The 13,929-nt window shown below is 42.3% G+C and overlaps 1 protein-coding gene across 2 annotated transcripts in view; it reads left to right on the forward strand.

The window, feature by feature from the left end:
• Positions 1 to 13,420, forward strand: part of LOC128700152 (uncharacterized) — a 34,301-nt gene extending 20,881 nt beyond the window's left edge. For both annotated transcript variants that reach the window (XM_053793127.2, XM_053793128.2), the window contains exons 5-11: positions 564 to 723; positions 1,002 to 1,739; positions 8,807 to 8,898; positions 9,819 to 10,117; positions 11,067 to 11,209; positions 11,540 to 11,758; positions 12,083 to 13,420. In XM_053793127.2, coding sequence (XP_053649102.2) covers positions 564 to 723; positions 1,002 to 1,739; positions 8,807 to 8,898; positions 9,819 to 10,117; positions 11,067 to 11,209; positions 11,540 to 11,758; positions 12,083 to 12,820 — 2,389 coding nt within the window. In that variant the 3' untranslated portion in view covers positions 12,821 to 13,420. The remainder of the gene's footprint in view (positions 1 to 563; positions 724 to 1,001; positions 1,740 to 8,806; positions 8,899 to 9,818; positions 10,118 to 11,066; positions 11,210 to 11,539; positions 11,759 to 12,082) is intronic.
• The last annotated feature ends 509 nt before the right edge of the window (positions 13,421 to 13,929 follow it).

Consider the following 13,929-nt stretch of genomic DNA (forward strand, 5'->3'; position numbering starts at 1 on the left):
ATTTTATACCAAAAGAACCTTAGAAAACTTACCTAACCTTATTATAACAAGCACAACTTAATTTAGCCTAATCTAGCTAAATATATTTTAGATAAGTTTACAATAATTTAATAAATAAATAGTGAAATATATTTTTTTTCGTTAGGTTCAGAATTATTTTGCGAAATTATTGCATACACGAATTTTCGCTTGCCTTATTCGGTAAGAAGACCATTGCTATATAAGCCAAAATCCCAAGTTTTACACACACACACACACACACACACACACACACACACACACATATATATATATATATATATATATATATATATATATATATATATATATACACACACACATATGTATATATATATATATATATATATATATATATATATATATATATATATATATATATATATATATATATACATATATATATCTATATATATATACATATAGAGATATATATATATATATTGCAATGTGTCAATATGGAAACTGTAATATACGACACAATTCGTGCTGCGGGTGCATATGAGTGTTTGGTTAAGACTGGATTGTTTGTGTTACGTGTGCAGGCACCGAGGTTCCCACAAACGTAGTGCTGGAGACCAGTACGACTGCCCACACTGTAACTACTCTACCACCCACCTCCCCCACCTCCGCCGCCACCTGCGCCTCCACACCGGATCCACCCCCTTCTCCTGCCCCTACTGTGCCTATGTCTGCAATAATCAGGTGAGTTATTCTATTTCTTCCACCTACCGCTTATTCCTTTACTGATATGAATTTAATCCTTAGTCTTGAGTAAGTAAATTGAGATTTGCTAAAACAAAACTCTAGAATCATCGAATCAGCGATGCATGTAATAAAAATTAAACATTCTATCTAGTGCAAAAATTTTCGTATATAAAACTTGTGCAATTCTAAATTTTGAACTGTGGTTTAAATCTGAATTTTGAAAGGATTATTAAAAGATAATTTTAAAGTATTTTATTTTTAAAACGTGTTTTCAGGAGAACTTGCGGAAGCACATGTTGAAGACGAAGCGTCACCCTGGTAGGTTCATGTACGAGTGTCGCCTGTGTGTGGTCAGCCAGGAACCTCCAGCAGGATACCACGAAGTATCCAAGACTGTGTGTGTCATTAGTGAGGATACTCCTGCAGGCCACCACCACGTCTCCACTTCTCAGAACCTAAACCTTGAGTCCTCTCAGCCTCTAAATCTTGCTTCATCTTTACAAACTCTCAGTCATGTCTCATCTAACTCTCAATGTCTGAGTCTTGATGTATCTACCTCACAATCCCTTAATATTGACACTACCACATCTCAGACCTTTTGTCTCGGTTCGTCTGCCTCTCAGTCACTTAATATTGGCTCATCTAATTCTCCTTCACTAAATCTTAGCTCAGCTATCTCTCAAACCCTCAATCTTTGCTCATCTACCTCACAAGACCTCAATATTAGTTCGTCCACCTCTCAATGCCTCAATTCTGAATCCTCTTCCTCTCATCCCTTGGAGTCTGGAAACTCTAAAACAGTGAATCTGTGTGTTCCCAAGTGCTTGAGTATTGACGAGCCGCAGCCCATGAGTCAAGAAGTACCAATGTGCTTTAATGCTAAAGTCCCTAGCACTCTGGATTCCAAGATCCCACGAGAGCTCGAGCATGACGTCTTCAAGAGCAACTACGCCAAGGAGTTTCAGGCACATCTTCTGGAGAAGCACAGGGGAGCCTTCGAGACCAAGGAAGACGTGAGAACTTTATTGATTTCTTCTTCCAAGTTTGTTTTTATTAAAACAAGTGTTATACACGTGTTGTTAGTAGCATTGATTATTTCATAGCAACAACCAATTATAAACGTTGTCTCCTGCATATAGTTAATAGGTTGTTTTACTGGGTTGAGCTCCAGTACCTGGGCTTTACCTTCACTTGACTAGTGAAGTGGATTCCTTGATCCTTGGTATTATGATTAAGTGTTTGAAGTAAAGAGTAAAATACTTTGGCTGAAGCAATTCACAACTAACACAATTTGACGAGGAAATTTCTAACGATGTTTCGGTCCGTCCTGGACCATTATTAAGTCACTAGAAATAAAAGCAAAAATGCCGTAAGATAGATCAGGTGAACAGGTGAGGAACATGCCACTGTCAGGTCCAGTTTGGCGTGTTGCGAATTACACAATTTGACAACGGACTAGGTCTAAGAGGCAAGCGTAATGAAAGCCGGGACTGTAGCACTGTGTTACGCTTGTTAAATAATATTTTTTGTCTAGTTTTCGGTAAGTGTAGTACATACAACCTCCGCTTGGATTTCTTTCCTGCTGGTTACCATTACTGTTCAGTGGAATATTTCTCTACGTTTTTGTTCGTATCAAACAAGGTATATATATCAATCCAATCACTGGAGTGATAAAGTCCCTGATGGGCGAAACATTGGACTGATAGAGCCCCTGGAGGGTGAAACACTGGCTTAATAAAACTCTTGGTGGGAGAAACATTGCATTAATAAAACCCTGGTGGGCGAAACGTCTCCTTAATAAAATTTCATAACATTGCCAAATGTCTTTTATATACACAACTTCTTACGCATTTTTTGGCGTAATTTTAACTCCTGTTTATATTCAATCATTTATCTTCCTGTTGCCTATTTATACTCGCATTTTCTCTCTCTTCCTGGTCATGGTTCCCAAAAACTGTACAAAGACAATAACTTTCTTGATTCATATTGATCTTATATATGGTTGTTGTCATATTTCTTCTCTCTCTCTCTCTCTCTCTCTCTCTCTCTCTCTCTCTCTCTCTCTCTCTCTCTCTCTCTCTCTCACTTATAAGGTAGAATTTCAAGTAACTTTAATCTGTCCTTGTCAGTTAGGCTTCTCACCTGCTTGCTAATGAGCATGCGCAGGTGTGTCACTGTGGGTGCAGGTGTGTGAGTACAGGTGTGTCAGTGATAGGTGTGTATAAGTGCGAGTATATATGTGTGAGTTCATGTGTGTATGCGTAGAAGAATGAGTGTAAGAGTACAGATGTATATGTATAAGCAGATTTGTATGCTAGGCTGCATTTTAAACATCAAATCATTTATCAAGAAAACCTAAGAGGTTTGTGAAATGTACGTGTGTGTGCGTGTGTGTGTGTGTGCGTGTATGCGTGTGTGTGTGTGTGTGTGTGCGTGCGTGTGTGTGTGTGTGTGTGTGTGTGCGTGCGTGTGTGTGTGTGTGCGTGTGTGTGTGTGTGTGTGTGTGTGTGTGTGTGTGTGTGTGTGTGTGTGTGTGTGTGTGTGTGTGTGTGTGTGTACTCACCTAGTTGAGGTTGCGGGGGTCGAGTCCGAGCTCCTGGCCCCGCCTCTTCACTGATCGCTACTAGGTCACTCTCCCTGAGCCGTGAGCTTTATCATACCTCTGCTTAAAGCTATGTATGGATCCTGCCTCCACTACATCGCTTCCAAAACTATTCCACTTACTGACTACTCTGTGGCTGAAGAAATACTTCCTAACATCCCTGTGATTCATCTGTGTCTTCAGCTTCCAACTGTGTCCCCTTGTTACTGTGTCCAATCTCTGGAACATCCTGTCTTTGTCCACCTTGTCAATTCCTCTCAGTATTTTGTATGTCGTTATCATGTCCCCCCTATTTCTCCTGTCCTCCAGTGTCGTCAGGTTGATTTCCCTTAACCTCTCCTCGTAGGACATACCTCTTAGCTCTGGGACTAGTCTTGTTGCAAACCTTTGCATTTTCTCTAGTTTCTTCACGTGCTTGGCTAGGTGTGGGTTCCAAACTGGTGCCGCATACTCTAATATGGGCCTAACGTACACGGTGTACAGGGTCCTGAATGATTCCTTATTAAGATGTCGGAATGCTGTTCTGAGGTTTGCTAGGCGCCCATATGCTGCAGCAGTTATTTGGTTGATGTGCGCTTCAGGAGATGTGCCTGGTGTTATACTCACCCCAAGATCTTTTTCCTTGAGTGAGGTTTGTAGTCTCTGACCCCCTAGACTGTACTCCGTCTGCGGCCTTCTTTGCCCTTCCCCAATCTTCATGACTTTGCACTTGGTGGGATTGAACTCCAGGAGCCAATTGCTGGACCAGGTCTGCAGCCTGTCCAGATCCCTTTGTAGTTCTGCCTGGTCTTCGATCGAGTGAATTCTTCTCATCAACTTCACGTCATCTGCAAACAGGGACACCTCAGAGTCTATTCCTTCCGTCATGTCGTTCACAAATACCAGAAACAGCACTGGTCCTAGGACTGACCCCTGCGGGACCCCGCTGGTCACAGGTGCCCACTCTGACACCTCGCCACGTACCATGACTCGCTGCTGTCTTCCTGACAAGTATTCCCTGATCCATTGTAGTGCCTTCCCTGTTATCCCTGCTTGGTCCTCCAGTTTTTGCACCAATCTCTTGTGTGGAACTGTGTCAAACGCCTTCTTGCAGTCCAAGAAAATGCAATCCACCCACCCCTCTCTCTCTTGTCTTACTGCTGTCACCATGTCATAGAACTCCAGTAGGTTTGTGACACAGGATTTCCCGTCCCTGAAACCATGTTGGCTGCTGTTGATGAGATCGTTCCTTTCTAGGTGTTCCACCACTCTTCTCCTGATAATCTTCTCCATGATTTTGCATACTATACATGTCAGTGACACTGGTCTGTAGTTTAATGCTTCATGTCTGTCTCCTTTTTTAAAGATTGGGACTACATTTGCTGTCTTCCATGCCTCAGGCATTTCCCTGTTTCGATAGATGTATTGAATATTGTTGTTAGGGGTACACATAGCGCCTCTGCTCCCTCTCTCAATACCCATGGGGAGATGTTATCTGGCCCCATTGCCTTTGAGGTATCTAGCTAACTCAGAAGCCTCTTCACTTCTTCCTCGGTTGTGTGCACTGTGTCCAGCACTTGGTGGTGTGCCCCACCTCTCCGTCTTTCTGGAGTCCCTTCTGTCTCCTCTGTGAACACTTCTTTGAATCTCTTGTTGAGTTCTTCACATACTTTACGGTCATTTCTTGTTGTCTCTCCTCCTTCCTTCCTTAGCCTGATTACCTGGTCCTTGACTGTTGTTTTCCTCCTGATGTGGCTGTACAACAGTTTCGGGTCAGATTTGGCTTTCGCTGCTATGTCATTTTCATATTGTCTTTGGGCCTCCCTTCTTATCTGTGCATATTCGTTTCTGGCTCTACGACTGTTCTCCTTATTCTCCTGGGTCCTTTGCCTTCTATATTTCTTCCATTCCCTAGCACACTTGGTTTTTGCCTCCCTGCACCTTTGGGTAAACCATGTGTGTGTGTGTGTGTGTGCGTGTGTGTGTGTGTGTGTGTGTGTGTGTGTGTGTGTGTGTGTGTGTGTGTGTGTGTGTGTGTGTGTGTGTGTGTGTGCGTGTGTGTGCGCGCGTGTGTGTACTCACCTAATTGTACTCACCTAATTGTGGTTGCAGGGGTCGAGACTCAGCCCCCGCCTCTTCACTGATCGCTACTGGGTCCTCTCTCTGCTTCCTGAGCTTTGTCATACCTCTTCTTAAAACTATGTATGGTTCCTGCCTCCACTACTTCACTTCCTAGGCTATTCCACTTGCTGACAACTCTATGACTGAAGAAATACTTCCTAACGTCCCTGTGACTCGTCTGAGTCTTCAGCTTCCAGTTGTGACCCCTTGTCCCTGTGTCCCCTCTCTGGAACATCCTGTCTCTGTCCACCTTGTCTATTCCCCGCAGTATCTTGTATGTCGTTATCATGTCTCCCCTGACCTTTCTGTCCTCCAGTGTCGTCAGTCCGATTTCCCTTAACCTTTCTTCGTACGACATTCCCTTGAGCTCTGGGACTAGCTTTGTTGTAAACCTTTGTACTTTCTCTAACTTCTTGACGTGCTTGACCAGGTGTGGGTTCCAGACTGGTGCTGCATACTCCAGTATGGGCCTAACATACACAGTGTACAGTGTCTTGTGCGTGTGTGCGTGTGTGTGTGTGTGTGTGTGTGTGTGTGTGTGTGTGTGTGTGTGCGTGTGTGTGTGCGTGTGCGTGTGCGTGTGTGTACGTGTGTGTATGTGTGCGTGTGTGTGCGTGTGCGTGTGTGTACGTGTGTGTGTGTGTGTGTGCGCGTGTGTGTGTGTGCGTGTGTGTGCGTGTGTGTGTGTGCGTGTGTGTGCGTGTGTGCGTGTGTGCGTGCGTGCGTGTGTGTGTGTGTGTGTGTGTGTGTGTGTGTGTGTGTGTGTGTGCACGCGTGTGCGTGTGTGCGTGTGTGCGTGCGTGTGCGTGTGTGCGCGCGCGCGTGTGTGTGTACATATGAAAACCTCGCTCACAGGTAAAGTGTCTATACATATGAAAACCAAGCTCACTAGTGTATGCACTCGATAAAGCCCTTTTGCGGGTGTCTTACGGCTTTATAAACACATGGAATACACACACTGGCAGATGTGGCAATATACACACTAGCAGGTGTGTCATTATACATACACACACACACTGGCAGGTGTCATTATACATATACACACTAGCAGGTGTGTCATTATACATACACACACACACACACACTGGCAGGTGTGCCGTACACATTATTATTCCAGTGTCAGTTACAACTCTTATTTCATTCATCACTTGCGTCTTCCTCTGATTGTCATTGGCATTATCACCTCTCTTCCCTGCTTGTGAGCCGCGTATTCTGTTCTGAGGTGACCATGGGAGGCCGCCACACTTACAATTGACATTCAGAGGACCTCGCTGCTGTCTATCGTGTACCTCCATTACTGTTTTATTCATCCTGTTCACATTAAAGTCAGGCTCCCGGACAAGTATATGAGCCCCACAGCAGGGATTTATGCTAACTGCGCCCGCGCGTTCACCATGTCCATAGTCAGGATCAGCTACTCTATTGCGCCCGCTTCCCTCTTGGAGTCGCCGGCGTGGTTGGTGTCTTCGATGGTGTTGTTGTCCGCGTCCAACTGTGGTTATCTGTTAGTACACAGGAGTGCTCCTTGTGTCGTGTCTTCAGTGTTTCCTCATGTGTGTGTACATATATATATATATATATATATATATATATATATATATATATATATATATATATATATATATATATATATATATATATATATATATATATACCCTATATAATCTCAGTCCACCTGTTGCTGCATTTACAACATGGCACAGCTCCTGATGACGCACAGAGGCGTATGAAAGATCATGAGCTGAAGATTTTCATTCGTGCCTTGAGACAGTCTGACAATGCTTTTGACGTCTCTTCATTTTCAGTATATTTACCTTAGCTTCGACTATCTACAAAGGTCCACTAACACTCAGGTGCCCACTTACTGCTAGGTGAACATAGGTAACAGGTGTCAGGAGATATGCTCATCCTACCATAGGATTATATGTGGCTTTGTTGGCAACCATCACCTCCTCTTATAGGAGTCCACAAATAGCCAGCCTTTCAATGTTTAACACACCTGTTCATTTATAAAAAAAAAAAAAACTAAAACAACAGTGACAACCATCAGTTGCGTCTGTTGTTGTTGCTGACATCACATTCACTGGGAAGGGTTTATACTCGTACGGGTCATTCACCACCTTGAGAATGGCAGGAATGGTGGTGGGTAATCAGGCTAGATTCCAGGAATAATAGAATATTTCTTATAATTTTGGTAGAATTACCGATAATACTGTAGCAAAGTTTCGCTTTCCAGGAGCTTTGTCAGGCCGTTACGTAACGGCCACAATAAAATGTCACATTAGTTGTACATGTGTCCTTGTGCCTAACAGAATATTTCGAGTTTCTTATATCGGGCTACGGCTACATCAAATCACCTGTCTTGGACGGACTACAACTAACCATGAGTGACTACCAATACAAGGATAATAAAATTAATACCAATCTTTAGTGACAAAAGAACTTTGCAAATCTGTAATTGTTTAAGACGTACAAAGGTCAACTTGGTCTCTGAAGGCAAGTTATTGTGGCGAGTCTGACACTGATGGTGGGGGAACTTGTGATTCCCCTACCCACCCACAACCCCACCCCACCCCACACACACCCACAACCCCACCCACACCCACAACCCCAACGTCTGGATATCCATCTCTCCCGGTAAACAGTTCACAGCTGTTAGACATAAAGCTTTCTGTATCAGCAGCGTAGGAAGGGTAGCTTGCTGTTCTTTAATATACTATAGTGTTTAGTAATCAACAGCTGTGTTGTGTGCTGCCTTGGTTAAGCAACACATGTTTGCTGGTGTACGTGTGTGTGTTAGACATGTGCACGTGTCTGTTAGACATGTGCACATGCTCACCTTCTTCACCATAAACAAATGTTTCTGTCAACTTTTACCTTAATGCTCAATAATAACCCACATGGAGATAGAAACTCAGAAGACTGATGGATCTGTATATCTCGATCCTCTGCTGGGGTCCTCTTCAGCAGATACACAGGTGAAAGGAGAACATGTATAGGGAAAATTGCACCTCTTCCAGTACAAGGGAGCGGCACTATACATTCACCTCTCTCATATTCTCTTTGCCTGTTCTCATTGTTCTCCCTGTTCTCCCTTTACTTCTCTCTCTTCCAGTTTATGGGTTCATGTTTTCTCTACGATGGTATTCAACTTTAAATGCATTATTTTTCATTTTGTTAAAATAATAGAGATTCTCTTACATTGTGTATTTTACAGTCCTCGGACTAAACTTAATTACCCCCCTACTCCTTAAGGGTTTACCGCTTCCACATGAAAATAATGTCCCCCCATGGTACTTGAAGTCTCCTATTCTGCCTGAAGTCTCCCATGATGCCTGAAGTTTCCCATGATTCCTCAAGTTTGCTCTGTTGTTACAGGTGACATCACACATCCGGAGTTACTACCGTGCTGAGGATGACGCTACCGTAACTTCAACTCCACTACCCTTCGTGCACAAGCAACGATACAGGTACTGTAGCCTTATTGGTACACACACACGTAACTATGTGTGTACACAGGTCCATGTATTTACACAGGTGCATGTGTTTACACAGGTACATGTGTTTACACAGGTACACGTGTTTACACAGGTTCATGTGTTTACACAGGTACATGTGTTTACACAGGTACATGTGTTTACACAGGTTTATGTGTTTACACCTTTACATGTGTTTACACCTTTACATGTGTTTACACAGGTACATGTGTTTACACAGGTTCATGAGTTTACACAGGTACATATGTTTACACGGGTTCATGTGTTTACAAAGGTACATGTGTTTACAAAGGTACATGTGTTTACATAGGTATAAATATGTTTAGTGTTTGTGTACATGACTGATCAATGATGATCCCAGCCGCGTCAACTTTGCTACGAGTTCAACCTACCAGGCCCTTGATGCCGGTGAAAAGTTCTTGATTCGAGGAACTGTAGCTAGCCTCCCCTAGGATGAAAAAAGATTACCGTCTATTCCCTAGTCGCTATATAACCCCAACGGAATAATAATTTATAATATAATACGTAATAATTATATACTAACTTTCTAGGTTTCAAGTAAGTACCGTTAGCGTTTGTGTGTGTGTGGCTACTAGTGGAAGGAGGATCGAGCCTCTACCACTCCTTGTCCTGAATAATTCGCACTGGTTTAACGCTTTAAGTAAAATCAGTAGTAAATAAACTGCATCATGCCACCACACGAGTCCACTAACACTGTCTTTATTTCTACATGGTAATGATTTAACTCAAAATAAAAGTAACTAATATAATAATACTGTTCTTTATTGGATGCCAAAAAAAATTGACGATGCAGCAGATTTCATAATTTCATTACAAAAATGTTTAAACTGTGATGATGGCAAGATGTAATCTCTAACTTTTGGACACTATAGACGAGCCTCTTGTGGGCGGGATCCTAAGAGTGAGCATCCGGACGAACCTGGTAGTGAAGACACTGAAGAAGGCGACGAAGATGTCCTCTCACAGATCAAAGATTCCTTGGACATCGGGATGTATGTGAGTGGCAACAAGGATGAACGAGGACCTGAGGGCAGGGAAGCTGCTGAGGAGAAGACTGTTGAGGAGGAAGATGAGAAGGACAGGGATGAAGAAGGAAGTGTGGAAAGATGCGGAGATCTGCAAGGAGGAGAGGGCAAAGATGCCACGTGTGGCAGTGTCCGTCTTGACGCAGGTTAGTGAAAATGACATACATAACACCAGTGCCAGTCAGTGTACATCCTGACGCAGGTTAGTGAAGACGAGAGAGATTCTCTAGCTTACTTAATATACAAAACGCACCAGCAGTTTTACTCAGAATTACTGTACTTAAAACCTCATTTTTTAAACATAGGCAAGAGATGACAGTAAACACCGTGATCCCTACTCCGAGTTCCTCAGCTCATAATTAATATGAGGAACGACTGAGGACTCGTGTCAACTCAGCCAAAGATACGCTCTACCCAAGTGAGGAATAAAAGTCACAATATTGTCACCGGAAGAATTAGGTACTAACCCATGAATTGGTGAGGAAACGTTTAACGTTTAACTTGGTCCTGGATCATTATAAAGTCCTGGATGAACCGAAGCGGCGTCAAGGACTTTCTTTCCATTTTGTTTGTTAGTCATGAAATGGTATCTAACTGTTCTATACCACTCAGCGCTTCATTTTTGGATAATAATAATAATAATTTTCTATACCACTCAAAGGTCAGGGAACCTTCATGTAAAAGATGAAATGACGTTTTGCCCACAAGTACAAAGGCAAACGGAAGTTGTAAAACTAGCTTTTATGGAAACAACGTTTCGCTCTGTGTAGAGCTTTATCGAGACAAAACTTAATAAAGCTCTACACAGAGTGAAAGACTATCCAAATAAAAACTCGTTCAGCATTTGCCTTTATAAATACAGTCTGAGGATAACATTAGCTATACATATATCATGTGTGCGACCTATTATAACGCAAGATGAGTTACCTACCACCAATGTGTTTACCTAAGAAAAGAGGAACACTGCAGCAAGCCTTCTGGCCCATACTTGGCAGGTCATTCTCAAACCCAATCCTACTAAAATATTATTCGCCCAACCCATTATCAAAGTTGACATATTAATGCAGGATCCATTAATGTGGTTCACCTCTACAGGTGTGGCAGTTGTTGCTGATCGTCAGATACACCCCGTAGCCTCAAGTCGCAGTTCCCGGTCTTACTTACGTCCAGTCAGCCGCCCATCTATCCTGAGGCCCACCCACGCCCACGGTGGCACTCACCATCCACTGAGGATAATGGTAAGTGTGTCAGGGACTCCTACGGAGGACAATGACAGCAGGTTTGGCTGTAACGCATTTGTCTCACAGTTAATTTTATCCTTTTTAATTTTGCCTGCTGTTAACATAGTTTCTCAGTTGATTATGCAGTTTTCTCAGTTGTTAATTCAGTCCTAATCCCGTTGTTAATGTTTTCTCCCCGTTGCTAACTCAATACTTTCCCCGCTGTTAATGCATCTTCTCCCGTTATAACCGTTGTGTATAATTACCATTTTTTAAATATATAACAATTAATATACATAGCCTTTGGCTATCAGCAATAAAACATCCTGTATCCATACTACCGAGTAGATCCAGCACCTTCCCGAGGGAGGCTCGGATGAAGGCGAAGATGACGGCACCAGGCAAGTGATTCTTATCTTGCCGGATAAAGTGGGCGAGCAGCCTGGGGAAGTGGCTGCCCTCTTGCCTTCCTTGGGTCTGACTGCCACCCCTGCCGACTGTGTCTCCATCGCCACGGTCCAGCCTAAACATTTTCAGCGTCACCTGCAGCAGCACTCTAGCCAGCAGGTAAAACCTGGAACAGCTTGGTTAATTTAGCCACCGTGAAATAAGTTACAGTATAACTAACCCACAAATTGAAGATGGAACTGGATAACGTTTCAGTCAGTCTTGGACCATTATTAAATTACTCGCCACTTGATAACGGTCGAGAAAGGATCGAAACGTAGACTAGATTTCATCTATAATTTGTGAGTTATATTTAAATTTTCCTTTTTTTTTTCTTTAATGTTACTCATCTTTTAGATCTTCTTATAGTCAACTACAAGTATAAAGACAGCATATAAATTTGTTATTATTTCAGGCTATTGATAAAAAAAAATTCTATTTTAGCTGCAAGCTGCAAGTCGAGTTTTGTCTCAGGAAGAACACATGGTAGCAAGAACGTCTCACGGGCGACCACAGGACACCAAGAACCCAGTTGAAGCAGCAGTCATTGTTCAGAGTGACCAGGTGATAACTCTAGACACCCAGGTGGTGGCGGATGCTCTAGGATCAGGAGAGTCGAGGGTGTCATCCCAGCATCAGAACGCGGTGGTGTTGTGTTCTCAAACGAATCAGCTTCAACAGCAACAAGTCCTTCATGCAACACACGTTTTTAACCCTCTACAAGTTGTCGCAGAAGCTGCAGAAGTGCTGACACAAGGTGAGGATATCGTTCGTCAGACTCACAACGTTTTAACACAACAGGTTTTGGCTCACACTTCAGAGGCTCGAGAGATACTTACTCAAAATCCGCCTCAAGAAATTTTGCATCAACCTCAAATTACTCAAGAATCTCTAAGTCAGACTCCCGTTGCTCAAGTCTTAACTCATCCTCCAGTTGCTCAGGAGATTCTGACTCAAGCTTCTGATACTCAGGAATCTCAGATTCTGGAGGCCACAATATTTGAGTCAGCAGGAGGTGTGCAACAAGCAGGGACCAGCAGAGCTCAGGACCCACCCATCATCCTGCAAGATGCATCGTTGCAGTTTATGGGTGAGCGAGTCATACCTCCAGGGGGTCAACTGAAACGTCACGGTGATGAAGAAGGCGCTGGCGAAATCATATACTCCTTCACTCTGCAGTAGTCCTTATACTGACCTGGAAATTCCCTCAGAGTGAAGTCAATGGTGTTAGAAATATAACACTTAACAGTTCACTATATTAAGAGAGTTCCAGTTAATTATCAATTGTATGTTTTCACAGTGTTATGCACATATACAATGTGCAAGATTTCTTCCACAGTGTTCGTACACTGGTTTTATGTTGATGTTCGGTTTCCTGCGTAATTACATCATCTCAGTAAGTTACATGGATATACCTTAATGGTATATAAATGAATGTATATACCGCTATATACTTTAAAATATTTTTTTCAGAAGTAGTCGCACGACTTCCTTTACTTCCCCCTATTGAGTGTATATGTATATACCGACTCTGGTTCTGCATATGTGACTATGAGAATTAACATGGCGTGTATTTTGTTTCTGTCAAACTAGCCTACCGATCTGACATCTCTGATAAATTAACGTAGCTTAATCCTACCCAACTTATCCGGAGTCAACCTACATTTGAGCCAAAAAAAAAATGAATCCGTATCGTTACCATGTTGATATATATATGGACCATTAGATATACAGTGTAACGCACTTCAAATTATCTTTCTTCTCCCCTCCCCCCTTTTTTTATCTAGTGTATATAATATATATATATATATATATATATATATATATATATATATATATATATATATATATATATATATATATATATATATATATATATTGGTGACTGGGTTATTTTCATAAAAAATCAACTACTTATGTGTATGAGATAGTCTATCCTAAAAATGGTAATTCCCAAGTAATATTAACTCCAGCTCTGTTAGAAAGAAACCTATGAGGCTCCGGTAACTGCCCTACTGAAGCCTCTTAGCTCAGGCTGACACATTACAAATCTAAGTATAAAACCCATCATGTGTGATGGAATATTACAGGGAAACATAACTATCTCTTGTTCCCACTATGCAACTATCATACAGACTGTAACTGCAGCTATCATACAGACTATAACTGCAGCTATCATACAGACTGTAACTGCAGCTATCATACAGACTATAACTGCAGCTATCATACAGACTGTAACTGCAGCTATCATACAGACTATAACTGCAGCTATCATACAGACTATAACTGCA

The sequence above is a fragment of the Cherax quadricarinatus genome, chromosome 74 (assembly GCF_038502225.1).
Source record: "Cherax quadricarinatus isolate ZL_2023a chromosome 74, ASM3850222v1, whole genome shotgun sequence".
Taxonomy (NCBI): domain Eukaryota; kingdom Metazoa; phylum Arthropoda; class Malacostraca; order Decapoda; family Parastacidae; genus Cherax; species Cherax quadricarinatus.